The sequence below is a fragment of the Gadus chalcogrammus genome, chromosome 9 (assembly GCF_026213295.1).
Source record: "Gadus chalcogrammus isolate NIFS_2021 chromosome 9, NIFS_Gcha_1.0, whole genome shotgun sequence".
Lineage (NCBI taxonomy): Eukaryota > Metazoa > Chordata > Actinopteri > Gadiformes > Gadidae > Gadus > Gadus chalcogrammus.
This window is the reverse complement of record NC_079420.1, coordinates 4,059,178-4,077,235: the sequence shown is the minus strand read 5'-3', so window position 1 is coordinate 4,077,235 and position 18,058 is coordinate 4,059,178. Positions and strand designations below refer to the sequence as shown.

The following is an 18,058-nucleotide window of genomic DNA, read 5'->3' as shown; positions in this document are numbered from 1 at the left end:
TTAAATCATTTTTTATCCTGCATTCTTTTTTGGTGAGCAGAAGTCTGTTTGTAGTTATTTGTGAACATTAAAATGTCTTCTCAAGATTTGTAATTGTATGTATGTATAATGTAATTATTTCCTTTTTCAGTTTTGTAAGATTTGCATATTTATGCAATGTTTTAGGTTAAACATAACCCTGTTTTAGAAAAAATATGAATGTTAATGGTAATTGTATTATAATGTAAATATACTTGTGTTTGATGTGAAACGTAATAGCATTGGTACACTTTGGAAGCCCTTCAAATATATATATATATATATATATATATATATATATCATAAAATTAGAGCTTAATATGGCACATATTATGAATTACTAAATTACTACAAAAGAGCTAACGAAACTGCCAGACCATAGCTGCTGTATGTTGATGCTGTTTTCTAGGTTAATTTAAGGGTGAAGTGAAAAATGTATCACATTTATATCCACTGTATATATCCAGATGCAATGCAAACAGTTTTAACTGTTCTCTGTTCTTTTCTTTGTTTGGTATTTTGTAAAAATAAAATGATTATTTACAACGTTTTGCTTCTCTTGCCAGAATTGCCTCTGTTGTGTAATGAAAGTGTTCCCGCATTTTGCATGGGTAGATTTCGATAGATACAAAGAGTACAATAATTATTTTATATAATCTATTATAATTTTATTCATTTTATATTCTGAGTATACCCTAATAGCATTATGTTGTGTAACTGGACTATATTTGAATAAAACTACATTTCCCACGACCCTCCGCGGTTTGACAAATAGGGCTGCTGCTGCGTTCAATTCATTTGGAATCCTGTAATTATCATGTTCCGACTTCTAAATCTGACATAATAAATAATCATACAAGTAGGATTTATTTTGTTTCTAAAAGTTCCAATATATCGGAAAGTATAGTAAATAATACGAACGACATTGAAGAGCACACACATCGTCAGACGAAGCCCGTCTGTCAATATAAATACATAGTCTTTTGTGAGTTCTGTTTTGATCATTCACAATATTCCAGACTATTTGAAGATATCAATAGAAAAACAAAAGCAGTGTCATGGACGTGGGGTCTCCTTTGCATTTTTTGACACACTGGTACATTCCATCCCACAGGATACGAACGCAGCACGCGTTTCTGTCAGTTGACTCGAGAAGAGATGACACCGGTTATTTGACGTCAGCAGCTGATCGCTTGCTGTTATATCTCTGTCATGATGAACACGCATCTCATATGTGTTTAATTTAAACTACAGCTCAGATTAAATACCTCCGGTGAATTACGAGTTAAGACACATTTGGTTAAATTCACATAGTGTTATTTTTATTGCAGTAGCATAGCACCCTCTGTCGTAAGCCTAGCTATTTGTTGACGCTATGCTGGATGGTGTTGAAACTACCTCGTTGCGTACAGTGGGATGCTTCCCAACTTAGTTCAGACTGACTGTCGGTCTCCGTTTGACTTGTACGAGATGGAAGGGGATGAGGGGGATGACGGATCGGCCGGGACCCCCGATCTTCCTCTTGAGGTGAGCGAGGTTCCTCGTCCTGTCTTCAATACCTGGCCATTCAAACAACTGCGTTATAACAACACAGTGCACACTGTTGTACATCATAAACACTTCCAAGGATTTGATTTGATTTATATTTACATGCTAGGGCTTTGTTGAGCGTTGTACCTTGCCCTTCCAGGATAAGTCAGACTTGGGTTCTTCTGATATCCTTGGTCCGGACAACATTGACAAGGAGCTCCGCATGATACATGGTTGTTAATAATTGATTCAACAAGGCGACAAGAGAGATTTTATCAAAGTTTCGCCACTCACGTTTCTAATCTAACAGTTGAACTGCTAGCCCCCAAATTTCATATTACACCAGACAACTAAACACTTTATAGATCTCTGATTTACCAATAAAGCAATGGCTGGTTATTGCACACGCATGTCGGCACCAAACTCTTATTGCTGCTGCTGTTTAAGCTCCAAGTCCTGCTTTTGCTTTGATTAATTTCAAGGAAGCCATTTTCCACTTTAGCCAGGGACTACTGACAAAAAATATGTCATCTGGGCTAATTCCGGCATTTTTATACCATGTGTATGTATTAATTTGCTCCGTCCCTTCTCTGAAATACACTTTACTAAATCACACAACAATCTCTTTGTATTTAACATTGTGCTCAATTTGTCCATATGTCCAGATGATCGTGCACATTTTCAGTTTCCTGCATTCTTGGGACAGAAGGGAAGCTTCAGCCGTCTGCCAGAGCTGGTACCAAGCTAGCCAAGACCCCCGGTTTCAGGTGTGTGTGTGTGTGTGTGTGTGTGTGTGTGCGTGTGCGTGTGCGTGTGCGCGTGCGTGCGTGCGTGCGTGCGTGCGTGCGTGCGTGCGTGCGTGCGTACAGTACAGGGTACAGGGTCTGCCCTAGCCTTTTTTGTCCAAGGCAAGATTAGCAGAAGAGATCCCTCCTTTTGCCAACATGCCACAACATTACTTTGCAAATTCCCCTTACTTACACACACACACACACACACACACACACACACACACACACACACACACACACACACACACACACACACACACACACACACACACACACACACACACACACACACACACACACACACACTTGCCTTAATCAAACATGCTTAATCAAGTCAAAGATTGACCTAACCGATAACAATATCAGCTAGCTAGTTAAAACCTGTAGCAAATGCAGGCAATATGATATTTACTTGAAGATACTATTAGGATAAGAGGCTTGTGTCTGGGAAATGTCCCACTTTCCCAGTGCTTACATCTAAGCAACCAGGATGGGAGAGGCAGGGACTAATGATCACAATGAACAGACTGATAGATCGTCTTTGGTCTAAAGTCTGTGTGTGTGTTTCTGTGTGTCTGTGATTGATTGCGTGTGTGTTTTCTATGATTAATGTGTGTGTTTGTAGGAGTGTATTGTGTGTGTAGTTGTGTACAGGGTCTCCCCTAGCCTTTTTTGGTCCAAGACGAGATTAGTAGGAGAGGCAGCTCCTTCTGCCAACATGCCACAACATAACAAACGCAAACACTCACACTCACACTCACACTCAAACACACACACGCACGCACGCACACACACACACACACACACACACACACACACACACACACACACACACACACACACACACACACACACACACACACACACACACACACACTTGCCTTAATTGTCATTGCACGAGTCAAGTACAACGACATTTTTAAATAACAGCTAAGCCTATGTGATTTGAGAAAACATTGGAAATAAGGTTGCTTTCAAGTGTCACCCTCTGGGCCTTTGGTTTGCTGAAGTGGTATGATAATATGTTTGTTTCTAAAATTCTGTCAAGCAGTCCATGAAGCAATCAGCGGCCTTTTGTTCTGCAGAAGAACGTGAGCTTCCAGTTCCCTGCGTCGGCGTCCGCCGTGGCTGTGATCCGGCATCTGGGTCGCGGGTCTCGCTGCAGTCTGGTCATCAGCCAGCTGGATGGATCCAGCCTGTCAAAGACGCTGCTCACAGAGGTACCGGCGTCCTGGCCTGGTGTTCACCACACTGAGAACCTGATACAGAACTCAACAGGGCTTATTTTAGTTTTTATTATTATGTGTGTGTGTGTGTGTGTGTGTGTGTGTGTGTGTGTGTGTGTGTGTGTGTGTGTGTGTGTGTGTGTGTGTGTGTGTGTGTGTGTGTGTGTGTGTGTGTGTGTGTGTTTGGGATTGTTTTTTTTCGGGTTAGAATAATATGAATGGTGTGTTTTTGTGTTTGGATTTAGGGTCAAGTTATGGTTTGGTTTTAGACCTAGGGCTTTGTAAAGTGGTGAGGATACTGGTTATTATATTACTATTGTTAAACTCCACTGTTGTAGCACACACCAACAATGCACATCAATTTGGGTTCATGCCCTCCTCCAACCCCCCCAGGTGGGCCATTGGCTGGGCCCCACCCTGGAGGGCTTGTCCCTGCCTGGGGCCAGCCTGACGGAGTCCTCCTTGCTGGCCCTGCTGCCTCGCCTCTCCAGCCTGCGACGCCTGGACCTCAGCGGCCTGGACAGCCTCTTCATGTCCGGGGCCTTCCTGTCCAGGGAGGAGCAGCGGGAGCAGGTCTGTGCGCTACGGAGCTCATGGATCTCCTTTTTTTCGTACAAATTGCAAACTTTACTGAAGTGCACGCACGTTTTAGGCACGGCAAGGCAACTTTATTTAAATAGCACTTTTCATACACAAGGCAGACTCAAAGTGCTTCACAAATAAACATTTTCATACAATAAAATTAATTTAAAAATAATTAATAGAAAAGAAAACATATGCAAACATTTGTAAAATAGGTATAAAGGCAAAGTTTAAAATGCATTTTAGAGGAAAAAAAAGGTAGTTTTAGTGAGTAGCACGCAGGCTTTAAGTGAGTCACATACCCCGCTGTCCTTTAGTGCTCGGTTAGCACGTAGCCGGAAATCCAGGAAGTGATAAGGTGCACGTATAGCCTACTGACCTTTTAAAGGCACGCTTTATAAAAAAGAATACATCCCGGTCACCTCCAGGGCTCCATAGTTCTCCACGCGGGCTCTTAAAGGCTTGGTTATGGACGGTCCCACATTCACGAAACGCAATGAGCACGCAGTCCCTTCGACGTAGTCCTGAACCTTTATGGTTCTGCGTCGGGTTTACGCGTCGCTGTGCATGTCCAACAAAAACAAGATAGGCTGCTGGCTGGTCGTCGTTGCTCATTCTGGTCATTAGGGTTAGTCTATGATGACGGGATACAAAACGTCTCCACTTTTTACAGATTACTCGCGAGGAATGCTATTACTGTCTTTGATGAAGGCTATCAAAGACATGTTCTGTCTTCGATTTTTTTACATACAAAGCGAATTGCCGGAAAATGATGTAGTAAGCGAAGCGGACCAATCACAGCCCTGGCGTGTGCGTCGCATCGATGCAAGGTTACCATTTTTGAGAAGCGCACGTCAGGCCCTTGTGGTGGACGCAAGGTGGGTCCGCAAGGACGTACCGGGCTTGCGTTGCGTAGCCGTGGGACCGCGATCAGCTCCTTTAACGCCGCGGCTCAATGACGACATTGCTCTGCTCCCGGGCCTCAGGTGCGCTCTGCGCTGTGTGGCCTGGAGGAGCTGGACCTCTCTCACCTGCGCTACCTGTCGGACCTCACCTTCAACCGGCTGACCTACTGCACGCCCCGCCTGCGCCGCCTGGCGCTGGCCGGCTGCCACATCGCCTTCGAGTTCGACCCGTACCGGGGCTACCCCGCGGGGGGCGCCCGGGACTCGTCGGCGCTGCTCTCCCTGAGGAACCTGCGGCGGCTGCTGGCGGAGCAGAGCTCCACGCTGGTGGCTCTGGACCTCAGCAGGACCTCCATCACCCCCCAGTCGCTACGCACCGTGGCTCAGGTAGGGGGCGCTGCTGGGGCCGGCGGGACCACTGCCACTTTACTTAAAGCTATTAAAGGGCTTGTGTCGCGCCACCAGGTGTGGTTGTGATGTAGATGGTGCAAGCCGTTGGAAAATCATTCCTTCCCTGTAGTTTCCCTCCCGACCACAAGTGGGCGTGTCCACCTATATGTGCGCTGGATAGATCAGCCTACCAGCCTACCCAGTGGACTGAAGCAAACGTTGCTCGTCCATCCTTCATGTATCTGATTATGGTCTCACGTTCACTTGTGATGTCACTATGGCACAGGGAAGGAACGCTTTTCAAACGGCTCGTACCAGCTAATCACACCAACACCTGGTGGCGTGACATGATTCCTTTCACATAAGACCCAAGAGATTCCTCTCGCAGTCTCTCTCACGGTTTATTGTTTGATTTTATTGCATATCATTCACATATGTCACGTAACCCTTAGCTCTTTCTGTTTTTTCTCTCTCTCTCTCCCCACCCTCTCTCCCCTCTCTCTCTCTCTCTCTCTCTCTCTCTCTCTCTCCCCCTCCCTCTCCCCTCTCTCTCTCCCTCTCTCCCCCCTCCTTCCCTCCCTCCCTCCCTCCCTCCCCCCTCCCTCCCTCCCTCTCTCCCCTCCCTCACCCCCTCCCTCCCTCTCTCCTCCCTCCCCCTCTCTCCCTCCCCCTCTCTCCCCTCCCCTCCCTCCCTCCCCTCTCTCCCCCTCCCTCCCTCCCCCTCTCTCTCCCCCCCCCTCCCTCCCCCTCTCTCCCCCTGCCAGGTGGAGGGCCTCCGTCTGGAGGAGCTGAGCCTCCAGGGCTGTAAGGAGCTGACGGACTACTCTGTGGAGGTCCTCCTGCAGCACCAGCCAGGCCTGCTCAGGCTGGACCTGAGTGGCTGCACCGAGCTCACCAGCCGGGCCCTGCAGGCGGTGTCCCGGGCCCTGAAGGGCCTCCAGCACCTCTCCATGTGCCGCGACTGGAGGATCACCGATAAAGGTACGGGGCCGAACTCTCAAAACAAAAGTATTTTCTTCAAGTATAATTATTTAAAACTTCAAGGCAAATTATATTAACTAAAAAATATCACGGACAAAATGCTGTGAGGTGAAATACCGTTCCGAGGGCTAAATCGATTTCTGTCCGTTAAAGCTTAGTTATGTTCCGATGTCGATTCAACGCAGGGGGGTTCACGGACCCGGTACGTCCTTGCGGCCGGACGTGCGCCTCCCTAAAAGTGTAACCTTGCGTCAAGGCGACGCTGTAGCAAGGGGCTGTGATTGGTCCGCTCACTAAGACCCGACGCAGAACCAAAACAGGTCCAAGACTGCGTCGAAGCGTCTGCGTGCTCATTGCTTTGCGTGGACGAGGAACCATAAGCGCGTACTACCACAGTGGCAGAAGATCCAAAAGGACCATTTGGGTAGTTAATAATACAACTTGTATGTATTCTGTATGATTTACAACAGAGGATTCTACATGCACACGACGACACCATCACCGGTGTGTGCGTGTGTGTGAAGGGATGTGTTTGATACATAGACGTCGTAGTGTCGTATTCAAGAGGAAGTTGGCAACATCCTGAGAGTCGAAGTGAAACCGCGGTGTGGTATGGTACGTGGCATGGTGCCTGGGGTATCAAACTTGCGGCCTGTGTGCTCCCCAGGTGTGGCCGAGCTGGCGTCCATGCCGTCACTGAAGAGCCTGGAGCTGTCTGAGTGTACCCACCTGACTGGGGCCCCGCTGGTCAAGGGCCTCTCGGGCCCCAGGGCGGCCCATCTGGAGAGTCTGGCCCTCAGGAGCTGCACCAGCATCAGAGTGAGTCACCCTGGCGGGGGGGGGGGGGGGAACCTACCTTATTTGTGTGTTGTTTTTGCTTTGTCAGCTTGGGCAAATATGCGAAACATGTGTTTATTTTCCAGGCTCTATTTAAATGACTTGGATCGAGAGGCAGTAGTACAGAGTGGGTCAAATCAGAGAGTTCATCGACCAGTTTAACGGCTTCCACTCCACCGCTCTACTCCCTTCCCCTTTCTCCCTCTCCCTCCCTCCCTCCCTCCCTCTCTATATCCTCTTTTGCTCTCTTGGTCTCTCTATCACTTTCGCTTAATTTTGTCTCTCTCTCCGTGTCCCTTTCTTTCTCTGTCTCCTTCTATCATCTTTCCCGTCTCTCTCTCTCTCTCTCTCTCTCTCTCCGTCCGACGCTTTCAAGGTTCAAGTTTCAAAGGGCTTTATTGGCATGGAAATACTTTTACAATGCCCAAAAATACAATAGAAAAAGCACAAAATCTCTAACACCCTCCCACTCTAACACTCTCCATCTCTCTCACTCTCTGTCTGTCTGTCTGTCTGTCTGTCTGTCTGTCTGTCTGTCTGTCTGTCTGTCTGTCTGTCTGTCTGTCTGTCTGTCTGTCTGTCTGTCTGTCTGTCTGTCTCTGTCTCTGTCTCTGTCTCTGTCTCTGTCTCTGTCTCTGTCTCTGTCTCTCTCTCTCTCTCTCTCTCTCTCCCCCTCCCTCTCTCTCTCGCTCTCTCTCTCTCTCCCCCTCCCTCTCTCTCTCTCTCTCTCTCTCTCTCCCCCTCCCTCCTTCCCTCCCTCTCGTCAGGATGTGGAGATGTCCTCCTTGGCCCAGCTGTGTGGCGGCAGCCTGCAGCAGCTGGACCTGACCTCGTGCGTCTACCTGACGGACCTCTCTGTGAACGCCATCGCCACCTACCTGCACCGGCTGGTGGTGCTGCGGCTGGGCTGGTGCAAGGAGATCACCGACTGGGGACTGCTGGGGCAGAAGACCCCCACCAGAGAGAGAGAGTCAGAGGGGGAGACGGTGAGAGAGAGTGGGGAGCCAGAGAGGGATGGATGGCGGAAGGGAGAGAAGGTTGGAGGGGAGGGAGGGAGGGAGAGGGAGAGAGGAAGGAGAGAGAGGAGAGCTGAGGTGAGGGAGGTTATGGGGGAGAGAAGGAGGGAGGGAGGGAGGAAGGAGAGAGAGGAGGGTGGGTGTGAGGGAGGTTATGGGGGAGAGGGAGAGAACGGGGAGGGAGGGAGGTGAGGGAGGGAGGGAGGAGAGAGAGAGAGAGATGAGGGAGGGAGGAGAGAGAGAGGAGGGCGGGTGTGAGAGAGGTTATGGGGGAGAGGGAGAGAAGGAGGGAGGGAGGGAGGTGAGGGAGGGAGGGAGGAGAGAGAGAGAGAGAGATGAGGGTGAGGGAGGAGAGAGAGATGAGGGTGAGGGAGGGAGGAGAGAGAGAGGAGGGCGGGTGTGAGGCAGGTTATGGGGGGAGAGGGGGAGAAAGAGGGAGGGAGGGATGCAGGGAGATGCAGCAGCAGAATAACAGGATTAACCGCAGGCCCCTTCACCACCACCAGGGTCCCTGCTTCACCAGGACCTTCGGCAACATGGGCTTCTTCCGGCCCCCCAAGAGTCCGTTCCCGGTGCGGCCCGTGGCGGGGGAACCCGCCCCCCCCGTGGAGCAGAGCGGGGCCGGCCTGCTGGCCCTCAGCCAGCTCCAGGTTCTGGACCTGACCGCCTGCTGCCTGCTCACCGACACCAGCATCGCACAGGTGTGTGTGTGTGTGTGTGTGTGTGTGTGTTTGTCTACTGGCCTCTTTACACTGCCGAGCCGGTTCGGTCGCGGCTCGGCACGCCCGACAATTTCACTGCCTTGCCTGTGTAAAACCAAAGGGGGTAAAATTCCCCAACGTCATGGAGCCGGCTTTCTTGGTTGACTGGAGAAGGCGTGGCTGCGCACGGAGAGTTGACCTCTTTAGATTATTTTAGTAGAATAATCAATTTTGTTATTTTATGATTCAGGAGAATCGCATGCAAGATTGAGTAGACATCTGAGTGAAGGCTAAAAACAAGATTAACTATTTCCAAGTGCAAAAACGCCAACATATTCTTTATTTTGCTGACCACTTGCTTGTAAAATACGTCATTCTCGTAGTTCGCACCATCTTTCCCTGTCTTTCGTTTAATGCGACTGCATCGCCTTCGCTCACATGATCTGCAGCTCACGGATTTCACTTTCTCTCCAGTTAGAACTACTCATGTTGATATCGCTGCGTTGTCTCTGTTGTAGAGACAACACAGCAACTGATTGGTCCGATCAGCGAACAGAGGGAGTGGCTGAGAACAATGACGTTAAAGTCAGCTCTCGTCTTCATGCACAGTGTTTGGTTTGTTTACAGCCTGCGCGCAACGTGATTCCCGGCCAAACATTAACGATTGGTTATGGCAGATCCAGAGTGGCACTGGGCAGATCCAATAGTTTTTAACCAGACGAGAGTCTGGTAGGACCAGGCTAAATGTGTGTGGGGTCCGGGAGGGTCAATTAGGATTCAAGCTCAAGCCGGCGATTCACCTCGGGAGCAAAAACGCGCTGACCATGCCGGGAAAAAGGGCATATTTGGCAGTGTAAAAACATCTTGTGGGTGTGTTTGTGTTCTTGTTTCTCTGTGTTTGTCTGTTTGTGTCTGTGCATGTGTGTGTTTTTGTCTGTTTGTTTCTATGTATGTGTGCGTGTGTTTGTTTGTGTGTGTGTGTGTGTGTGTGTTTTTGTTTTCTATGTGTGTTTCTGTGTGTGTGTTAGTTTGTGTGTGTGTGTCTTAAATCTGTCTCTTTGTATGGTTGCTTACTCGGCCGGGCTGCTGTTGCTTACACCTCATGATCACCCAGAATTGCCGATGCGATCTTAAAACCTTTCAGGCTTTGAATAGATTTGAATGTATTGTGCGAACCAACAACTGTTGGTCTGTTGCGTACTTTCTGCTGTGAATCCCGGATTACTGAAGAAATGATCTGGGATCGCGCAGGGCTACTATGTTATCGCACGTAAAACTTCTTGAGGGGGTGGAGTTATGCCTTGTTTCCCTATTTGATACAAAATTATTCTACTAAAGTGAAACTAATCAGGCTGAGTGGATGAAGCGTCCAGAAGGGGATTTTATTAAATGTTTTTCTACATTTTTGCTACTTCTGTTTTTTTTTTTTGACAGCTGGCCTTACACATTCCTTCCCATCTTACCTTATCTGGTCTCATGTTGTGTTAGGTGCTGTGTCATCCAGAACTCCAACGGTTGTCTCTGTCTCTACTGACCGAGATCAGCGACGCCAGCCTGGCCGCGGTCGCCAGGAACTGCCCCAGCCTGACCAGTCTGTCACTCAGTCACTGTAGACGAATCACAGATGCAGGGGTAGCCAAGGCCACGCCCTACTTGGGCAGACTGCAGCACCTCTCGCTCTCACACTGTGAGAACCTCACAGACAGGTAGACGCACGCACGCACGCACGCACGCACGCACGCACGCACGCACGCACGCACGCACGCACGCACACACACACACACACACACCTCAAGTTCTCATACAGATACGCACGCACGCACGCACACAACTCTACCACTCATACAGGTACACACAACTCTACTTTTAGACATTTCATCTCTTTCCCGCTTTATTCTCACATATTCTCCTATCTCCAACTTCTCTTCTCATATATTCTGATCTCTCGTCATCTATTCTCCTCTCCCCCTTTTTTCTGATATCTCCCCATCTGTCCTCTCTCCTCATCTCTCCTCACCTCCCTTCATCTGTCCTCTCTTCTGATCTCTCCTCATCTCTCCTCATCCCCTCTTCTCATCTGTCCTCTCTTCTGGTCTCTCCTCATCCCTCATCCTCTCTTCTCATCTGTCCTCTCTTCTGGTCTCTCCTCATCTCTCTTCATCTCTCCTCATCTCCCTTCATCCCTCCTCTCCTCCGATCTCTCCTATCTTCTGATCTCCTCTGATCTCTCCTCCCTTGCGTCCTCCAGATCCCTGCTGTGCCTGGTGCAGCACTGCAGGAGGTTGAGGACTCTGGACGTCTCGGTGTGCAAAGGAATCTCCATCAGCGCCGTGGACCGCCTCCACTCACAACTCACCTTCTTGGAAAATGTCAACTGCCGTTTTGTGGGCGGGGTTGACCTCACTCTTACCCTTTGATTGGCCAGCCCTCGTTGTATTTATTTTTTCTTCTAGCTATTCAGGGTCACAACAAAACTCTCTTCCGCTCCAGAATTGAATTCGTCTGAGTTTCTAGGTGAAAAAAATAATAATGGCGAAATGTAATCATCTTTTTCTGGAATTTACAACTAAAGTAAGACATATTTTTTAACTTAAAATATATTATTGAAGAAAAATTAAATTCAAACTTTTTTTTTAAATTGAAAGTGGTTAGAATGCTCAAGCTAGCAATATAATACAATATGGTAGGTTTCCGCGAACCACCAAAACCTGGAAAGTCAGAAAAATTTGTAAAGCCTGTAGCTGTGCTTTTGAGCTCATGTATGGCTTATGTCTTATTTATTGTCATGTCTTCTCAATGTATGCCCGGAGATGTATTTTTGACCAAATAGTCGTGAATATTTTTACATTTGAAGTTATCTACATGTATTAATGTTAAAAATATCCAAATGTAATTTAATGTAGCTATATGGTCATTCCTTCATTAAAAAAAAGTGTATTTCTATAGCATTTTGTTTTGTCCCCTGTAAACATGAACACAAGTAAGCACTTTAGAACTGTATATGTACATTTAAAATGTAATATATATTCTATATAGATACAATTAGGGCATTTTGCAGACGATTTTATCCAAAGCGACTTACATCGGTTAATAAACACATTGCACACTGACGGTTGAGTCAACCATGCAAGGCGACAGCCAGCTCGTCAGGAGCAGTTAGGATTAAGTGTCTTGCTCAGGGACACATCAACACACAGCTAGGAGGCGCTGGGGATCGAACTAGCAACCTTTCGGTTACAAGAGAACTGCTCTGACTCCTGAGCTAAGCCGACTCTATTGTAATATAAAATGATATCGGAAAAATAAATATTTCATGCGATCTGCAGCAAACCAGAGCATAAACCACCAGACCAGTATCAACTAGTACGTATATATAATAATAATAATAATAATAATTGATCAGTTTTTATAACTCTTTTATAAATACTCAAAGATGCTTTACAAATAAGAAAGGAATACATACAGACAGTACAGACAATCAAACAAAAGGGAAAAAATAAAGAACACCACAACAATAGGCAACACATTAAGAGAGTGGGAGAGAGTGGAAGATGGTGGAGGATGATTTGTCAAATGTTGTAAGGGTAACACAACACCCTTGTGTTTTTTTTCATGACGACCAATAAAAAACAACAGTGATACCCTTTATGTTTTTTTTTCATGACGACCAATAAAAAACGACAGTGTTACCCCTTATGTTTTTTTTCATGACGACCGATAAAAAACGACAGTGTTGTCCCTTATGTTTTTTTTCATGACGACCAATAAAAAACAACAGTGTTACCCTCTATGTTTTTTTTCATGACGACCAATAAAATTCGACAGTGTTACCCCTTTATATTTTATTTGACAAAGACAACAGTGTTACCCCTTATGTTTTTTTTCATGACGACCAATAAAAAATGACAGTGTTACCCCTTGTGTTTTTTTTCATGACGACCAATAAAAAACAACAGTGTTACCCCTTATGTTTTTTTCATGACGACCAATAAAAAACAACAGTGTTACCCCTTATGTTTTTTTCATGACGACCGATAAAAAACAACAGTGTTACCCCTTGTGTTTTTTTTCATGACGACCAATGAAAAACAACAGTGTTACCCCTTATATTTTATTTGGCAGGGACAATTTTTTTTTTTTTTTTTAATATTTTTTTTTTCATGACGACCAATAAAATACGACAGTGTTACCCCTTATGTTTTTATTCATGACGACCAATAAAAAACGACAGTGTTACCCCTTATGTTTTTTTCATGATGACCGATAAAAAACAACAGTGTTACCCCTTATGTTTTTTTCATGACGAACAATGAAAAACAACAGTGTTACCCCTTATGTTTTTTTCATGACGACCGATAAAAAACGACAGTGTTACCCCTTATGTTTTTTTTTCATGACGTCCAAAGAAAAATGACAGTGTCACCCCTCATGCTTCATTTGATAAAAACGACAGTCTTACCCCCTATGTTTTATTCGATACATTTCGACAGTGTTAACCCTTATGGGTTTTTCTTGACGACAGATGAAAAAACGACAGTGTTACCCTTTACGTTTCATTTGATAAAAACAACAGTGTCACCCCTTATATTTTATTTGACATGGACAATTTTTTTTTTTTCAAATGTTTTTTTTCATGACGACCAGTAGAATACGACAGTGTTACCACTTATATTTTATTCGACAAAGACAACAGTGTTAACCATTATGTTTTTTTCATGACGACCAATAAAAAACAACAGTGTTACCCCTTATGTTTTTTTCATATCGACCGATAAAAAACAACAGTGTTACCCCTTGTGTTTTTTTCATGACGACCAATAAAAAACAACAGTGTTACCCCTTATGTTTTTTTCATGACGACCGATAAAAAACAACAGTGTTACCCCTTGTGTTTTTTTTCATGACGACCAATGAAAAACAACAGTGTTACCCCTTATATTTAATTTGGCAGGGACAATTTTTTATTTATTTTTTAATATATTTTTTTTCATGACGACCAATAAAATACAACAGTGTTACCCCTTATGTTTTTATTCATGACGACCAATAAAAAACGACAGTGTTACCCCTTATGTTTTTTTCATGATGACCGATAAAAAACAACAGTGTTACCCCTTATGTTTTTTTCATGACGAACAATGAAAAACAACAGTGTTACCCCTTATGTTTTTTTCATGACGACCGATAAAAAACGACAGTGTTACCCCTTATGTTTTTTTTTCATGACGTCCAAAGAAAAATGACAGTGTCACCCCTCATGCTTCATTTGATAAAAACGACAGTCTTACCCCCTACGTTTCATTTGATAAAAACGACGGTGTTACCCCTTACGTTTTTTTCCCATGATGACTGATGAAAAACAACAGTGTCACCCCTTATATTTTATTTGACATGGACAATTTTTTTTTTTCAAATATGTTTTTTTTCATGACGACCAATAGAATACGACAGTGTTACCACTTATATTTTATTCGACAAAGACAACAGTGTTAACCATTATGTTTTTTTTCATGACGACCAATAAAAAACAACAGTGTTACCCCTTATGTTCTTATTCATGACGACCAATAAAAAAACAACAGTGTTACCCCTTATGTTTTTTTCATGACGACCAATAAAAAAACAACAGTGTTACCCCTTATGGTTTTTTTCATGACGACCAAAGAAAAACGACAGTGTCACCCCTCATATTTCATTCGATAAAAACGACAGTGTTACCCCCTATGTTTTAATTGATAAACATCAACAGTGTTACCCCTTATGTTTTTTTTCATGACGACCAATAAAAAACGACAGTGTTACCCCTTATGTTTTTTTCATGACGACCGATAAAAAACAACAGTGTTGTCCCTTATGTTTTTTTTCATGACGACCAATAAAAAACAACAGTGTTACCCCTTATGGTTTTTTTCATGACGACCAAAGAAAAACGACAGTGTCACCCCTTATGTTTTTTTTCATGACGACCAATAAAAAACAACAGTGTTACCCCTTATGTTTTTATTCATGACGACCAATACAAAAACAACAGCGTTACCCATTATGGTTTTTTTCATGACGACCAATAAAAAACAACAGTGTTACCCCTTATGTTTTTTTTCATGCAGACCAATAAAAAACAACAGTGTTACCCCTTATGTTTTTTTTCATGACGACCAATAAAAAAACAACAGTGTCACCCCTCATGTTTCATTTGATAAAAACGACAGTGTTACCCCTTATGTTTTTTTCATGACGAACAATGAAAAACAACAGTGTTACCCCTTATGTTTTTTTCATGACGACCTATAAAAAACGACAGTGTTACCCCTTATGTTTTTTTTTCATGACGTCCAAAGAAAAATGACAGTGTCACCCCTCATGCTTCATTTGATAAAAACGACAGTCTTACCCCCTATGTTTTATTCGATACATTTCGACAGTGTTAACCCTTATGGTTTTTTCTTGACGACAGATGAAAAAACGACAGTGTTACCCTTTACGTTTCATTTGATAAAAACAACAGTGTCACCCCTTATATTTTATTTGACATGGACAATTTTTTTTTTTTCAAATGTTTTTTTTCATGACGACCAGTAGAATACGACAGTGTTACCACTTATATTTTATTCGACAAAGACAACAGTGTTAACCATTATGTTTTTTTCATGACGACCAATAAAAAACAACAGTGTTACCCCTTATGTTTTTTTCATATCGACCGATAAAAAACAACAGTGTTACCCCTTGTGTTTTTTTCATGACGACCAATAAAAAACAACAGTGTTACCCCTTATGTTTTTTTCATGACGACCGATAAAAAACAACAGTGTTACCCCTTGTGTTTTTTTTCATGACGACCAATGAAAAACAACAGTGTTACCCCTTATATTTAATTTGGCAGGGACAATTTTTTATTTATTTTTTAATATATTTTTTTTCATGACGACCAATAAAATACAACAGTGTTACCCCTTATGTTTTTATTCATGACGACCAATAAAAAACGACAGTGTTACCCCTTATGTTTTTTTCATGATGACCGATAAAAAACAACAGTGTTACCCCTTATGTTTTTTTCATGACGAACAATGAAAAACAACAGTGTTACCCCTTATGTTTTTTTCATGACGACCGATAAAAAACGACAGTGTTACCCCTTATGTTTTTTTTTCATGACGTCCAAAGAAAAATGACAGTGTCACCCCTCATGCTTCATTTGATAAAAACGACAGTCTTACCCCCTACGTTTCATTTGATAAAAACGACGGTGTTACCCCTTACGTTTTTTTCCCATGATGACTGATGAAAAACAACAGTGTCACCCCTTATATTTTATTTGACATGGACAATTTTTTTTTTTCAAATATGTTTTTTTTCATGACGACCAATAGAATACGACAGTGTTACCACTTATATTTTATTCGACAAAGACAACAGTGTTAACCATTATGTTTTTTTTCATGACGACCAATAAAAAACAACAGTGTTACCCCTTATGTTCTTATTCATGACGACCAATAAAAAAACAACAGTGTTACCCCTTATGTTTTTTTCATGACGACCAATAAAAAAACAACAGTGTTACCCCTTATGGTTTTTTTCATGACGACCAAAGAAAAACGACAGTGTCACCCCTCATATTTCATTCGATAAAAACGACAGTGTTACCCCCTATGTTTTAATTGATAAACATCAACAGTGTTACCCCTTATGTTTTTTTTCATGACGACCAATAAAAAACGACAGTGTTACCCCTTATGTTTTTTTCATGACGACCGATAAAAAACAACAGTGTTGTCCCTTATGTTTTTTTTCATGACGACCAATAAAAAACAACAGTGTTACCCCTTATGGTTTTTTTCATGACGACCAAAGAAAAACGACAGTGTCACCCCTTATGTTTTTTTTCATGACGACCAATAAAAAACAACAGTGTTACCCCTTATGTTTTTATTCATGACGACCAATACAAAAACAACAGCGTTACCCATTATGGTTTTTTTCATGACGACCAATAAAAAACAACAGTGTTACCCCTTATGTTTTTTTTCATGCAGACCAATAAAAAACAACAGTGTTACCCCTTATGTTTTTTTTCATGACGACCAATAAAAAAACAACAGTGTCACCCCTCATGTTTCATTTGATAAAAACGACAGTGTTGCCCCTTATGTTTTTTTTCCCATCATGACTGATGAAAAACAACAGTGTTACCCCTTATATTTTATTTGACAGGGACAATTTTTTTTTTTTTTTCAAATGTTTTTTTTCATGACGACCAATAAAATACGACAGTGCTACCCCTTATGTTTTTATTCATGACGACATTGACGACCAACAAAAAACAAGTGTTACCCCTTATGTTTTTATTCATGACGACCAATAAAAAAACAACAGTTACCCAATATGTTTTTTTTCATGAAGACCAATAAAAAACAACAGTGTTACCCCTTATGTTTTTATTCATGACGACCATAAAAAAACAACAGTGTTACCCATTGTTTTTTTTCATGAAGACCAATAAAAAACAACAGTGTTACCCCTTATGTTTTTTTTCATGACGAACATAAAAAACAACAGTGTTACCCCTTATGGTATTTTTCATGACGACCATTAAAAACGACAGTGTTTTGTTTCATGATGACCAATAAAAAACAACAGTGTTACCCCTTTTGTTTTTTTTCATGACGACCAAAGAAAAACTACAGTGTTACCCCCTATGTTTTATTTGATGAATATCGACAGTGTTACCCCTTATGTTTATTTCATGACGGCCGATAAAAAATGACAATGTTACCCCTCATGTTTTTTCCATGTTGACCAATAAAAAACGACATTGGAACTGTCTACGTTTTTGCAGGTATCCGAACCTGAGCTGTTTAGAGTATTAACCTCCGAACTTATCAATGCACCATCAAGACAGTGATTAAAGGCAACACAATGGTTATACTTGACTTTCATGAAATAGAGATAAGAGTCTTCCAACAGAGGACATCAACCGGACTTGAACCCCGGTCTCCAGGGGGTTAGCTCACAGCTCTCCCCACTTCCCAGAGATTTGTAATTTAAATATGTCTGTGATTATACATGACATAAGTG

General features: G+C 43.3%; 1 protein-coding gene across 1 annotated transcript; it reads left to right on the top strand.

Annotated features, from left to right (window-relative positions):
• Window positions 1–1,182: 1,182 nt before the first annotated feature.
• On the top strand, window positions 1,183–13,488 carry fbxl9 (F-box and leucine rich repeat protein). The gene is made up of 11 exons (XM_056599504.1): window positions 1,183–1,545; window positions 2,214–2,315; window positions 3,425–3,559; window positions 3,959–4,138; window positions 5,134–5,439; window positions 6,207–6,423; window positions 7,091–7,242; window positions 8,028–8,246; window positions 8,783–8,977; window positions 10,466–10,683; window positions 11,226–13,488. Exons 1-11 carry the CDS (start codon window positions 1,435–1,437, stop codon window positions 11,392–11,394), a joined length of 2,004 nt encoding a protein of 667 aa, XP_056455479.1. The 5' UTR covers window positions 1,183–1,434; the 3' UTR covers window positions 11,395–13,488.
• The last annotated feature ends 4,570 nt before the right edge of the window (window positions 13,489–18,058 follow it).